Genomic DNA, 14,250 nt, shown 5'->3' on the forward strand with positions numbered 1-14,250 from the left:
AGTCGGGTTTTCAGCTGCCAGGCTTATGAGCACACTCTACGAACTGGGGTTCTCGCACAACTTCCAGAAGTTGCAGCTATAGCTGACACAAACCTTGGTATTATTAGGTCTTAAGTGTAACAAGCAGAGGCAAATGGTGTCTCAATGGCAGGACTGTGACCACGGCATGGTGGTACCAGCACCTATTGGGTGTGATGGCGGCCTGTCTCCTGGCAGTTCCCTACACCAGGCTACAGCTACATTCGGCCTCCTGGAATCAGGAATCTGGATCTTAGGCGGCAACAATCACAATACCAGCGCACCTGCAAAAGAACAGGGAGTGGTGGAGGCAGGAGTCTGACCTCGTGGCGGGGTAGACCCTTCAGACCACCCATGGCGGATCAAACCATTACAACCGACTCCTCCCTCCAGGGGTGGAAGGGGACCCTGGGCAGACATGCTGTGCATGTTCTAGGGACAACCAGCACAACCATATCAACTGGTTGGCATTTATGGCTATCTGGCATGCGCTCAAGGCATGCCTTCCCATCATCAAGGGCAGATTAGTGTGCATTGAGATGGACAACTCTACCTGCATGTATGACCTCAAACAGCATAGTGCACCAGATCACTGCCTCTTTGCAGGTTGGCAATATCCATTTGGGAATGGGCTATTGCATACGAAATCTGGATCTCTGCTGTACACTTCCGGGAGAGTCAAATCTAGAGGCTGACCGCCTCTGCCGGCTGGGCTCGGTCAACTAGGAGTGGCAGTTAAACAAGAAGGTACTTACGGAAATTTTCAGCAGGTGGGGCCACCCCAACAGTTACCTGCGACGAAGAGCAACTGGATGTGCCAGGGGATCGCCTCCTAGGGGGGGTGCAGGGCTCCATGGGGCACGCGCTACAGATTCAATGGAATGTGGGCCTAACACCCCCCTTCTCCACAAAGTCCTAGGCAAGATCAGGGAAGTACGCCAGCTGCTTCTCATTGTAATAGCACCCCATTGGCCAGCCAAGACGTGGTTCTCAGATCTGCTGCAGTTTGCGGACCAACCTCCGGTTCCCATTCCTCTTACACTGGACCGCTCTACGGGTACAGCAAGGGGGAACGGAGATCCACTCCTCCCTGGAGAAACTAGCCCTAGCAGCTTGGTCCCTGAGCAGGTAACGCTTCAACATCTTCAGTAGTCTCGGGACAATCTGGAAATCGTACAAGAGCAAATGGACCAGATTCTGCTTCTGGGCCAAGGAAAATGGAGCGGACCCACTGACGTGCATGCTAGACCAGGTGCCATTATTCTCTGCTTATTTCGCTAGATCAGGGGTCCAGGTGAACGTGTCGGACATACCTGGCGGCTATTGGGGCATACAGGAACTCTGACAGGTATTCCTTTTGGTCACCCAACCTAGTGGCCAAAAGACATCTAGTGGGGCTAACAAGACTTTACCCACCGGTCAGGTGCCCGCACCCGGTCTGGGACCTTAATGTGGTACTCGGTGCTCTGGTACACAAACCTTTTGAGCCCATGGCTACAGTAGACATCAGATTAGTCGCTCTCAAGACTGTGAGCTGAGGTGAGCCCCACCAGGGGCGCCGAGTCAGCGAGATGAAGGCTCTAGTGGCTATGGAGCTATACAATGCATTTCATCGGGAAAAGTTGGTGCGTCAGACTCATCCTAGGTACCTCCCAAATGTCTTCTCTTCATCTCAACCAGGAGATTGTGCTCACCATCTTCTTCCCTAATCCAGCAAAGGGGGTGGAAAAATTGCTCCACTGTCTTGATGTCAAATAAGGGAAGTCCTTGGTCCTGGCCAGCTAGAACTTTAAGGCTTGTCTGTCACCTTCTGAGGATCAAAACCAGGGGCGCAAGCATCTAAGGCATCTATAGCCAGATAGATGGTTGCAGCCATTCACGAGGCATACAAGGCACAGCGCAAGGAGGTCCCAAGGGATATGCACGCTCAAGCAATCAGTTGCTTTTCAACGCCATGTCCCATGGCAGGTGATTAGGGCAGCCAAATGGGCCACCCCATCAGCCTTCTGCAAGCATTACTGTCTGGATACCAGCACTTGGCCTGACGCTGCCTTTTGGCAGGCGGTTCTGCGTAATTTGTTTGCATAGAATCCACATTCGCTCTCCTCCCCAGGGCTTTCTAGTCGGTGGTAATCGCCTATGCAGGATGGAGGAAACCGGAAGGGACGTAGGAGTAATTGTTACTCGTCGGAGTGACTAGTCCACTTTCCTCCATACTTCCCATCACCCTTCCCTCTAAAATAGCAGGGTTGTGCAACGATCTGATTCAGCCAATGCGTCAAAGGAGACTGAGGTGTGGCTCCCAAGGCCGCACCCGCATATTAATTTAAAGGGAAGTTATTTTTATGGTGAAAAAGGTTCCGTTCCTGTCCCTAGCGAGGGATGCAGTATGGAGTAAAAGGGGACCAAGGAGTAGGAGTACGTTAGTCACTCCAGTGAGTAACACTTAATTTCTGCTATCGACCTTCACAACAAAAAAAGCACAGTACTTTCAAAGACAATGAAGAGGACCTAGTAGATGAGGTAGAGGAAGTGCCTACTTCTAGCACCAATATCGAATCATGGGTGTGCCAGTTCTTTGCTACTGTTGGGAGTGTACCAAAGTGAAATGCACTGAGTGCAATTTTGAACTCAGTCGCAGACTACCTGGACAGTACTCCTACGGGACCACATCCATGCACCGCCACACCAAATCCAATGACCGCAATGCTCTCAGAAAGGTTGTTCCTTTCTCAGCAAGTAGTAAGCGGTCTTCCTCCACCTCATCTTCCTCAACAAATACTTTAACCACACAGCCTGATGTCTGCGGGCATTGGTGCGTTATAAATAAATAAGGAGGGCTACGGACCATTATCGTCCATTGCAGCCCCTGAAATGGGGGATAAAGGCCATTAGCACCCCTGGTTCCCAAAGCGGGAACCCAGGGTGCTAAAACCTAGATTTTTTTCTTACTATAGCGGGACGCCTGCGGTGTCCTGCTGTAGGAGGGAAAATCATTTTCCAAGACAGCCAGCATGGAAAGAGAAGGCGGTGCTCCGTGCACAGCCCCTCTTCCCTTGCCATGGCAGCCTGCAAAACCCTATGAACATATTACCACAAGCACTCTTTTTCCCTTTCAAACCTATCCTACCTTCAAATAACTATCACATAGCCGGTCCCAGGTAGACATTTTCGTCCCTAGCGGTAATGGCCAGTAGCCAGATTGTCCGCGTCGTGACCTTATGCCATGACCCAGACAATCTGGCTACTGCCCACGGCCACAGGCCATACCTCAGTCACGAAAGGTATATGACTATTGTCTGTACCTACATTATTACACTTGTCAAAAAATAAAACACGGGCACATTTGCAAAACCATGCTTTAATGTCCTTGGCAATGCTCCTCACAAGATTGCTCGAAATCCGCCCATGTTTTATTTTTTAAAGATTGCTCAAAATCCGCCCATGTTTTATTTTTTAAAAAGTGTCAAGATGTATGTATGTATGTACATACAATAGTCAAATAACTTGGCCTCCACTTGACAAAATCCATTCAGCCTTTACACAAACATTGATGGTTGGGTCTATAATCTTTCTAAAAACTTTTGTCCACATTCATCAAATAGCAACAAAGTTATAAGCCATCTAAAAATGTTGAGACCCCCCCCCCTATAATTTTGCCCCCTCTTGAGAAAATCCCACCAAACTTTAGCAAACCATTTATATCTAGATCCAAAATTGTTTTGCCAAATGTTGTGCAGATTCGTCAAATGACACCACATTTATATGCCTTTACAATATTTTGGGACCCCCTCTCTAATTTTACCCCCTCTTGACAGAATCCCACAAAACTTAGCAAAATTACATTCATTCATTGAGTCGCGCAAAAGTTATAAGCCATCCAAAAACTGCTTTTCCACAACATCCAGAAAGCCTTATTAGATAAAATAGCTTGTCTACAATCCAAAATTAACGCAAAAAAATCTGTGCTATCTGTAGACCCTAACCACAAACAACTGCCTAACATACCTCCAACCTTCCAAACGACTTGTAAACCTTTCAGATTCTCACCCCTTTCAACGTGGGAAGTAGAAAACATCATCAGGAAGCTGAAACCTTCAAACTGCCAAGGCGATGCCTGCCCTGCCCCGATTGTTAAAGCAGCTGCACACGATCTGGCGCCATTCATTACCAATCTCATCAATGCCTCTTTCAAATCTGGAATAGTTCCTGACAATCTTAAAGACGCTTGGGTCATTCCACTCCTCAAAAAACCTACGCTTGACCCAGCTAACCCATCTAATTACAGACCAATAACGACTGTACCTTTCCTATTAAAAATACTGGACAGAGCAGCCTACCTAGAAATACAGGCTTATCTAGAAGCCAACAACCTCTTAGGACTCAGGCAATCGGGCTTCCGACCAAGACACGGTACGGAAACTGCACTTATTGACCTTACCACCCAGATCCAAACCTTGAAAGACCATGGCAAACTTGCACTCCTTTTATTGCTTGACCTGTCAGCAGCGTTTGATTTGGTTAACCATCAAACACTCTGCCAACACCTGAAATCTGCAGCCCACTTTTCAGATGCAGCCACGACATGGATCAGTTCCTTCCTGGCGAACAGAACCATGAGGGTCTTCTCTCCCACAGATTCCGCCAAGCCGGCCCCAGTACCTTGTGGTGTCCCGCAAGGCTCATGCGTGTCCCCGACACTTTATAATATATTCACGAAACCCCTCTTCGATATCCTAGACTATCTGGGTGTCACGTATACCAACTATGCGGACGACACCCAGATACTCTTTCCTATCACGGGTGACTACGAAATAGACAGTACGACCCTCAATGAAATCTACTCAGTTATACAAGCATGGATGGCACACCATGGCTTGTGTCTCAATGACGATAAAACCGAGCTGATTATCTTGGGCACTCATGCCAAACTTAAAAATCTCAATCCCTCATTCAAAGCATTTACCATAGATGGCAATCTCATCTCAGTCTCTAATAACACTAAAACCCTTGGTATTTACATTGATGCTACCTTATCCCTCTCTAAACAAACCAACGCAGTAGCGTCATCAGCTGCTTACACTTGCAAGCTTATTACTGCATGCAGACCATTCATCTCCGCACCCAACTGTATCACTCTAGCGAGAGCTCTAGTCCTTTCCAAAATAGACTACTGCAACGCCCTTTACTTGGGCACCAGCCATAAAAATATTAATAAACTACAAGTAGTCCAAAACAATGCAATTAGAGCTGCCCTGAACATCCCCAAAAAAGCACACATATCTGAGACCAGACGTAACCTACGCTGGCTCCCTGTCAAGCACAGAATATCCCTGAAAACGCTTGCCCTCACACACAAAGTCAGGGCTAACCTTGCTCCAGCATACCTCACTAACCACTTCACACCACACGCCGCCTTGAGACCTCTTAGAGCAGCCCAAACTAACACCTTGACCATACCGAGATTTAAACTCCTCAACTCGGGTGGAGCTAGCTTCCCGGTACAAGCATCCAAACTATGGAACACCATCCCCCCACATCTACGCGCAGAACCGTCATTCAACCGGTTCAAACATAGCACGAAATGTTGGCTCCATGACACGGACTCCTGACAGCTTAATTTCTGCGCATGCACTTGTTTATTACGCCAGCTCCTACCTGTAACTATTTTGGAACCTGGCCGACTGTATTGTTTTGATTGCATACTTATGTAACTGTATCCTTCCTGTAACTGTAACGTAACTCTGTTTAACCCTGTAACCAGCTCTACCTTACGCGCCCATATGCCCCAGGGCCTGGCTGCGCTTTATAAATAAACTAAATACAAATACATGTAATGCAGAAATAGATACAGATGTCCTAGGACATCTGAAGTGTCCGCGAACACCACAGGACTGCCCCAGGACATCTGGAGTGTTCCCGGCCTTTCGGGGGGTGAAACAACCCATTTTTTGGCTTCTTTTGGCCATACCCAATCCAATCCTCATCACACCCCACATCCCCAGAGATTGTTGATTTTGACAAGTGAAATGCTGCTTTTTTAAAAATGTTTTTACTGCGGTGTTCGCAGACTCCAAAAAAGTCTGAATCCAAGATGGCGGGCATTTCAGGAAAACCGATGCATTTTGTTTTCTCACCACCCAGTCAGCGGCCGCGTCCCAATGTCCGCGGACACGCAAAAGTCAGTGAATTTTTTTGGCCAATCAGAGGCCAGTCTGCGGACAGTACAGCCAATCAGAGGCCATTCCGCAGACCGAACAGGGAAGTGAGTCTGCGGACCGGACATGGATATCATTAATTTTTTTGCCTTACATTTTGGTCGTTTAAAAAAAACACTACTGGACAGATTTACACCAAATTAACAAAAGCACGCTTTCAGGACCAAGTCGCCGCTAATGCCGCAAATTTGGTGAAAATCCATCCAGTGTTTTTGTGTGGTATTTTACTGGCCATTTCATTATTCATTGTGCGGTTATTGGGCCTATAATAAATGGTATATTTGTGTATTCTACTTTCTAATTGTAATTCTTGGTGTTTCACTGTGTGCTAATTGGAGCCCCCTGATCACCATCACTCCTCCTGAGATTTAGCCTTGACTCCTCTCCAAGCTACCACGACTTGGTCTTGGTATCTTCCCAGAAGCGTCCCCTGTTCATCTATCAAGGGTGGCCTCCTAAACATCTATCCACCAGGCCAGAGTTTAGAAATCCAGTTTCCGAGAAATCGGCTTGTAAATTATTGCTACTTCATCGAAAACCTTCGACTGTATGCTCACTAAATACGAACATTTGCAACTTTATTGTTGAAATGTACTATTTATTAAAACTACAATAGCTATTTACACTGTAAGATAGAAATTAAGGTATTACAGGTCATCGTCTGAGTCCTGGAATTCATTTTCATCATCTACAAAAAATCGTTCACATAGCTCTGGTTGCCGCCACACTTAGTTCTGTGCACCTTAGTAACTGAGCTCGGAATTTTTCAATTGCACAGCACACCGTCCATTGACGCATGCACACCGTACCAGCTGTATGATTGATTGTGGTGCACACGGAAATGTACACCTAGTAGGAGAATATTGATCTGTCTTCTCCCACCTCAATTGTGATGGCTCTGGGAGATCCTGCTGTTGATCAGCGCGTTGTGACTCCAGCACCTGTTAATGAGTCCTTGCTATGTATGGTATTAGAGAGGGTCTTGTTGGTGGCAGATTTTCACTTTGCATCTTTTTTTTTGTGAACACCCACCACAGTTGACCAATGTCCGAAATATTTGTTCCTTGCGAGTAGACTTAACAAATGAATAGCTCTATCTTTTGGTCATCTTCCTTCTTAAATTCTCCTAAACATCTAAGTCTTCCAGGATTTCTTTTTCTGAAGTCTTAAAATTTCCAGAAAGATAGTTTTCCTTTCTTCGTAGAGCACCTGGTAACATCACACCCTGAAAGAGCATGAAGGCCTAGTATTGCCTGCATTTTTGTAGGCCCTAACCAGGAGCATGCATGTTTGAGATCTATAAATCTTCTATTGGTTCCAACTCTTGTGATAAACCATGCTGTCAGATTGGAAAAAAACAGTGACCATAACATTGAAAGGACAAAAACATTGGTATCGGGTGAACACATGTGGATGGTAGTAGCATGAGGACATGATGCATCATTGGAGTGAAGAATTATTTTTGTGTCTGCCTCCTGATGTGTGCTTTCAATGTCTCAACATCATTTCTATCTGATGACGTGGCTTCATTGCTCCAGCTGGCTACCAGACTTCTTTTTCTCCTCTTTGCATGCAGAATTGCTTTATTTGAGAGGTAAGCTGTTAACTCATCTTTAGTTTTAGAATGCAATAGGAGGGTTGTCATGGAAACATTTTCAATATATATTTGTAGGATCTGTAATTTTGTACTAAACCAGTGTTACTTTTCCTGCTCTTTTTCTTCATGTGGATTTCTTGAGTGAATTTTCTAGGTAGATATTTAATACTAAATGAGTCATTGTACTTGAGCAAATAAGGTTAAATTTTCTTGTTAAATTAAATTGCAAGATCATGGCATGTCTTCATATGACTGTTTCTGCAGTGCTTGCAATTTTGCCATTCCATCAAGGACAGCTGCTGAATGTTTACTTTCCTGCAGATAATCTGTCCTCAGAAACATATGAAGAGACCTCTGTCGTGTTAGAAACCTCTGTATGTTCTTCCGGTATCTTCATCAGCTTGTTTACAGCTTAAATCATTGTATCATCTAAGTTGAACATTGAAAGAGGTACTGCAGAGAATTTATTACTCATGTACATCAACGTCAGTACCACTTCCTGAAGCAATCGGCAACGTGTGAACAAGAAAGATCCACTTTCAACTGCACTATGGTATCTTCTACTTTTGTCTCAACTCTGCGTGCACCTTTTACACAGCTGAAGGTTCGTTCATCATTGGTGCCCACAGGCTACAACTGTCTGATTCAATCCAGCCTTCTTTAAAGCTGTTCTACATTTGTCAACCTTTTTCTGGCATTCTTGATGTCCTTCTGAATTCTTTCATCAAAACTGCCTTTATCAAGTTCTTTTCCATCATAATTCACAGGATTGGTCAATGTCATGTTAGATCTGTTGAACATTTTCCTTTTGGTGTGTTCCTTCGGATGCTGTTAGGTGGTGATGTTTTGACTGTAATCTGTGATTCCTGCAATTTCTTTGCCTGAACAGCTGAGGAGAGGCTAAAAAGAATCATGCTGGAGCTTATTTCTTTTGAGTAAAATTAACCACAGCAAGTAGTTTTATTACCCTGCTTTGATTATCCAGAGCTTCATCTGAACCTAAAGCTCCAAAAGGTACTTTTGACTTGCTTACTCCCCATTGCCTTTCGGAAACTCACTCCACTAGTCTGGGTTTTTGCTTTCAATCTTTCTTTTCTGCTAAGTACCATGCTATCATACTTGCATAACTTATCAAAACAAGGGCAAAAAAGTACTTGATACAAGGTTTAAATCCCAGTTTGCAGTTCCGACGGTTCTGATAAATCAAAGTGCTGTGTCCACCATATGAATGTACTGAAGACCAACTCTGAGTCTTGGTTTTACATGAGATTGTTTAGCCTCAAATAATTGCATTTTAGCCATCGCATTCAAATTTGTCAGAACTGTCGCAACATAATTATGGACTGATTTGTTTCTTGGGAATCATCCACTTGTAAACTTTTAAGTAACTTCTTAAGCTCAGGTTCTGTCTTTTCCTTTATTTCAACATTCTCTTTGTAGAATTAATTGATGATGCATTTGAAAAGTGCAACGTGTGTGCTTAAACTACTCTCCTTAAGCACTTCCCCGATAGGATCTTCGACACAACATTGCAATCATAAAGTACAGTTAAGGTGGCCTCAATGCCTGTACCATCCAGGAAAAAACCAATAACTCGAAGCATTGCCATTATGTGTAGCTCACTTAGTATAAGCATCCAGTTCTTTGACATGCCTTTTTTTTTAGCCATAGTCATTGCCCCAGATAACATTTGGATGTGTTTTGCTCCCTATTTTTTTAAAAGTTGTGTGTAAAATGATTTTTCTAGGGAGTAAAAATATAAATCCTATTCCCAATAAGAGTATTCTATAAGCAAGTAAAAATACATTTTAATAGAAAAACTGAAATGTTTTTGTAATAATTTCTTTGCACCTTGTTATTCATTCACTTTAAAAGATACATGCTTACCTCTTCCAATCAGGCAGTTAAGCTAGTAGTTTCGTCCTGTGGTACTGTGTACTGCTGATCCAAACATATCCATGGAGCTGTGAGGATGAAAGCAGGGAAGCAAGACTCTAGATGTCTTTTTCCTATTTTTTTTTTGTTGGGAGTATTTTTACTCCCAGTTCTTATATTTCTTTTTGAGGATTTGCCCAGTTTCTGGGAGTAAAAGTGGCCAATACACCCCTTATCTGTATGGTTGGCCAAAGCTAATTTTAAAACGGGCTTGTAAACAGCCAAGATCCAATGCTACAAGTGTTTTTGATTCTGGAGTAACAGATGTTCTCCAACTTGAATGTGAGCTGTTTGTTGCTTGTTGGGCTGGCATCTGAGTGGGAGTACAGACTCTAGTTTCTTTAGTTGGAGGATCACTTATAATGGAATTGTAGGCTGGCCAAATCAGAAGTGTAGTGAGTGCTTCTGACTGTCTCGCATTAATCAGCCTCAGTGTCTTCAGTGAGATTACAATGTGTATCCAGCAACTCGTCATCGAAACATTCTTGAAAATTACTCAGCGGCAAGACTTCCGCCATCATCCAAAATAGGTCCTGAAGCCTGTTGGAATCTAAAATAACCTTATTCCTCTGTGTATAATCAGTGACTTGACGTCTTACAGGATTCTGTGGTCTCCACCCTTTGGGTATGTTGCAAGACATTACCTCAGACAGTGTCTGCAGAATCTTCTGCAGTGATCCAAGTGATGGTCCTGATATTTCAATTGGGTTTAGGACATCTGACCCCTCCTTCTACTGATAGACCACCATAACTGCACAGTGCAAAGTTCCTTTACCATATGGAGTATCCTTGAAATCAATGTCATCAGCACAGTAGACCAATCTAACTCTTAGGGAACGCACAATCCTCCACACTCATCCATTTGTTTTATTACCTCTGTGGCTATCTGTGTCTCAAACCGAAGGACTCTGGCGTAATCTATAGAAGCTCCCAGGCTATGCAGAAATTAATGATGAATTTGCTGTGGGTAGCTGTGTGCATTGTGAGTCCAACTGCCACTTGCAAGGGCTTGTCGTGGGTATGTTTTGTGGTATAAGTACTTGCGAAGGAAGCTTGCTGTGGCGATAGCATTTCATATATAAACATCTGACAATTTATGAGCCCTGTTCATTACAGTGGTATCTCGCTTTTCTGAATTACTTTTCATATCCATCTGTCCTTCACAGCACCACATGTAAAAAAACAACTTCCTTTGGAATCTCAGCTAAATTCACTTCTAAAATTCAATTGAATTTCTGTTTTTCTCAAGTTAGTACGGCTCTCTGTAAAATCATAACTGCTTCAAGAAGGGTTTTCCTATTTTTCTCCATATCCTTCTTATGCATGCATCTGCTGTTACTTTCAGTGAGACTCATGGTTCATTTACCCTTTTGGGATTACCAAAAATAATGCCAATATATTAAAGCTCTTCTATGACACTTTTGATTTCTTTTCTTGTTTTCATCTCTCCTTCTAAACCGTTGTTAGCTTTAATTTTCCTGTAAAGCTTTTCAATTTTCCCCATTGTCAAGTTGCCTTCAAGGAGAACATTACTGATTGAAGATACACATTCAACATTAGTTTCTTTGTGAGACAGTGAATGTGGCTGCATAATGCCGCTTAGTGTAGGCTTGCATCATAAGACATTCACTTCATGTGTTCCAACATAGCTTGTGTTATGCAATTTCCCTTTTGTGAGGGTGTTGAGGATCTGTACACTTGCTAAAACGAATCTTCAATGTGTCATTGTTGGACAGTTCTACTGCTCTCTTCTAAATGATGCCTGCTGAATTAGTTGCCATCAACTATAATTGATTTTTCTTTTTCAAAAGAAGCTTTTATTTCTGTCGTACATAGGTATTTCTGCTCTCGTAGTGTAGCTTTATTGTACTACTTCCTCTTCTTCATGGCTGGAGCATACTGATGGTAGGGACAGCGTCGCTAGCTAGATGGCTACCAGAGTTCCCGAAGGAGTGCACAAGTAAGGACAAGAGCAACCTACAGGCACAGATTTATTCACACTCTGGACAGAAACCTGAAACCAAGATCTAGGCACTACCAGAAGGGGAAAATCCTCCGAATAAAGTATCGACGGTGGAGTTATTCGATAGATCACTGAAGGTGCACCTACCACACCCAAAAGATTACCAGCTCAAGATCATATAGGAGATTGAGTCCAATATAAAGACTGCAAAATTTCATCCAGAGTAGAAGATGCAGATTGTTGGAAAGTGTAGTTGTCTAACTTCATTAAATCCCATGGTGAAGTTTTCCAATAACAGCTGGCCTGGGGGGGGGGGGGGGCGGTCGGATAACTATCTGGGTGAGGATTCTGTGGTAACAGAATCCATTGAAAATATCGGTAAGTAATTTTTCCTTTTTGTTTTATTCATACTAGAATAAGGCTGTGTCTTAACCGTCTGTAAAACAATGTCCTTTTTCAAAGTTTATAAAAATGTTTTTTTTTTCCATCAGAATCCTATTGGGCGTATAAATCTAGCCAATTGTACAAACAGGAAAATTGAACCTGCTAACAGAGAATTCTGTGCTAGACCAAATACATTTGAGTTAATTACAGTCCGACCACAAAGAGAAGAGGACCGAGAAACACTAGTCAGTCAATGCAGAGACACGCTTTGTGTCACCAAGTACGTACATTGCTTTGAAAAAGTAACTTGCTCATGTATGATATCCAAGATTAACTGCAAATGTCTGAAAGTGTTGACCTTAAATACTTTTTCTGCAGTGTTGTGGAAGATTCGAATGACTGAATACTAGTCTTCTATTCTTAGGCTTGTAAATGCATTTGTCTCAATTTTGAAGCCCCATGAACATATTTTAGGGCAGAATATAGTAATAAACATGTAGGATGTTTAAAATCTCAAACTTAATGTGCAGAGTTGGCAGCTGAAGAGCAGCGTATTACACCTTACATCAGTTTAGCATAGTCATTTTCTATTTATTGAATATAGGGGTGTGACTTTGAACAGGAATACTAGACCTAAGCATAGAGTTGAGTGGGGCATTCCTTGTTTAGGCTGCCTTTACAAAGGACTCGTTATCTGAAAGGTCACTACTTGGCAAGGTGTTTTTGTAATGGGATTTGAACTGGAGACACGGATTAAGGAACAGATATAAATAACTCACAATGAAAACCTAGTGCCATGGCATATTGTAATATACATACTTAAATATATTTGTGTGAGGGCTAGCTAGGAAGGATATGCTGGGGGCAGAGAGGGCTGTGAGATGACCCTACACAGTCTAATAGGTGGATCTGAAGCCTGGCCTTAAACAATTCTAAAGATGGGCATTCCTGTGATGGGGTCAAGTTTAGAGAAGTGGTTGTAGGCACATGAAGAGCCAGTTTGAGAGGAGTGCAGTGATGCAGTCAGCAAGGTTAGATGGTGGCAAGACCTGAATAATTTATGGATAAGTGTAGGAATTCTAAAGAGTGATTCTTCATGGAGCACCACCCTGAGTGTTATCAGTCTAATGGTGGGAAGATCAGGTAGTCAACAGATGGTGTTTGTGGCAAAGGTGAGGGCTTTTTGATGGGACCCTACCACAGTTTTAAGTTGATTAATTTGTGTTGAGACCTTTTGACCAAGTTACTGAAGTGCTAAATCTTTTAGAATGGGTCACTTGTACTGCAACAGATTTGTCACGTTTTAGTATGTGTCATTAAAATGTTTGATATATTCATTGTCTGGTTACATTACTTTGTTTCAGAGTTTTAACATTGTGTGCTGACACATTTTAGTGTGTCAGTACAATTCCATAGCAAATGCAACAAATGTTGAATTTTATTCAGATTGAACTTCTTGCACTGACTTTAGTTTATTAATGGTTGATAAATGATTTTGTAAAAATGTGCTTCTTTCCTTTACAGAAATTGGTTGTCTGCTGACACAAAAGATGAGCGCAACTTCTGGATGCAAAAATTGAACCAAGTTCTTGTTGATCTTCGTATGTGGCAACCGGATTCCTGTTATAAACCTATTGGAAAGCCTTAAAGAACTGAGACATATTTTTTTATTGCACAAAAAGAAATTCTCTTTACAAATTGCTCTGCATCGAATGTTTGCTTAGCAACAGAATAAGCAATCCGTTTGTTCGGTACATGTTCATGGTGGGAGTCTGCAATGTAAAGTTCCTTCTAAACCAGATGGAATGCAGTAATTGCTGCCCTCCTGACATTAGAATTGTTTACTGAATGTTTTCCTATCTCAGAGGTGTGCAAGATGAACCTATGCATCAATTGCATCAACTATAAAGTTTCTTTATGCATTTACGTTTGTGTACATGATGTCCAAGATAGGGGGAAACTGCTGAATCCCCCTCCCGCAATGGTGGATTGGAATTCAAATTGCATCTCGTTTCCAATTAATAGGTTCTATGCTACAGACGTAAACACAGCCATATATATCCATGAATTTTCCAAAGAGCACCTTGTTTGTCACATTTGTTTCATATAATGAATGTTGAAGACTGACTTGTCTA

At 42.8% G+C, this 14,250-nt stretch overlaps 1 protein-coding gene across 1 annotated transcript in view; it reads left to right on the forward strand.

Annotated features, from left to right (window-relative positions):
* Window positions 1-13,911, forward strand: part of ANLN (anillin, actin binding protein) — a 728,409-nt gene extending 714,498 nt beyond the window's left edge. The window contains exons 23-24 of the mRNA XM_069613260.1: window positions 12,223-12,395; window positions 13,640-13,911. Coding sequence (XP_069469361.1) covers window positions 12,223-12,395; window positions 13,640-13,763 — 297 coding nt within the window. The 3' untranslated portion in view covers window positions 13,764-13,911. The remainder of the gene's footprint in view (window positions 1-12,222; window positions 12,396-13,639) is intronic.
* The last annotated feature ends 339 nt before the right edge of the window (window positions 13,912-14,250 follow it).

Source organism: Ambystoma mexicanum, chromosome 5p, assembly GCF_040938575.1.
Source record: "Ambystoma mexicanum isolate Mex_15411 chromosome 5p, UKY_AmexF1_1, whole genome shotgun sequence".
Taxonomy (NCBI): domain Eukaryota; kingdom Metazoa; phylum Chordata; class Amphibia; order Caudata; family Ambystomatidae; genus Ambystoma; species Ambystoma mexicanum.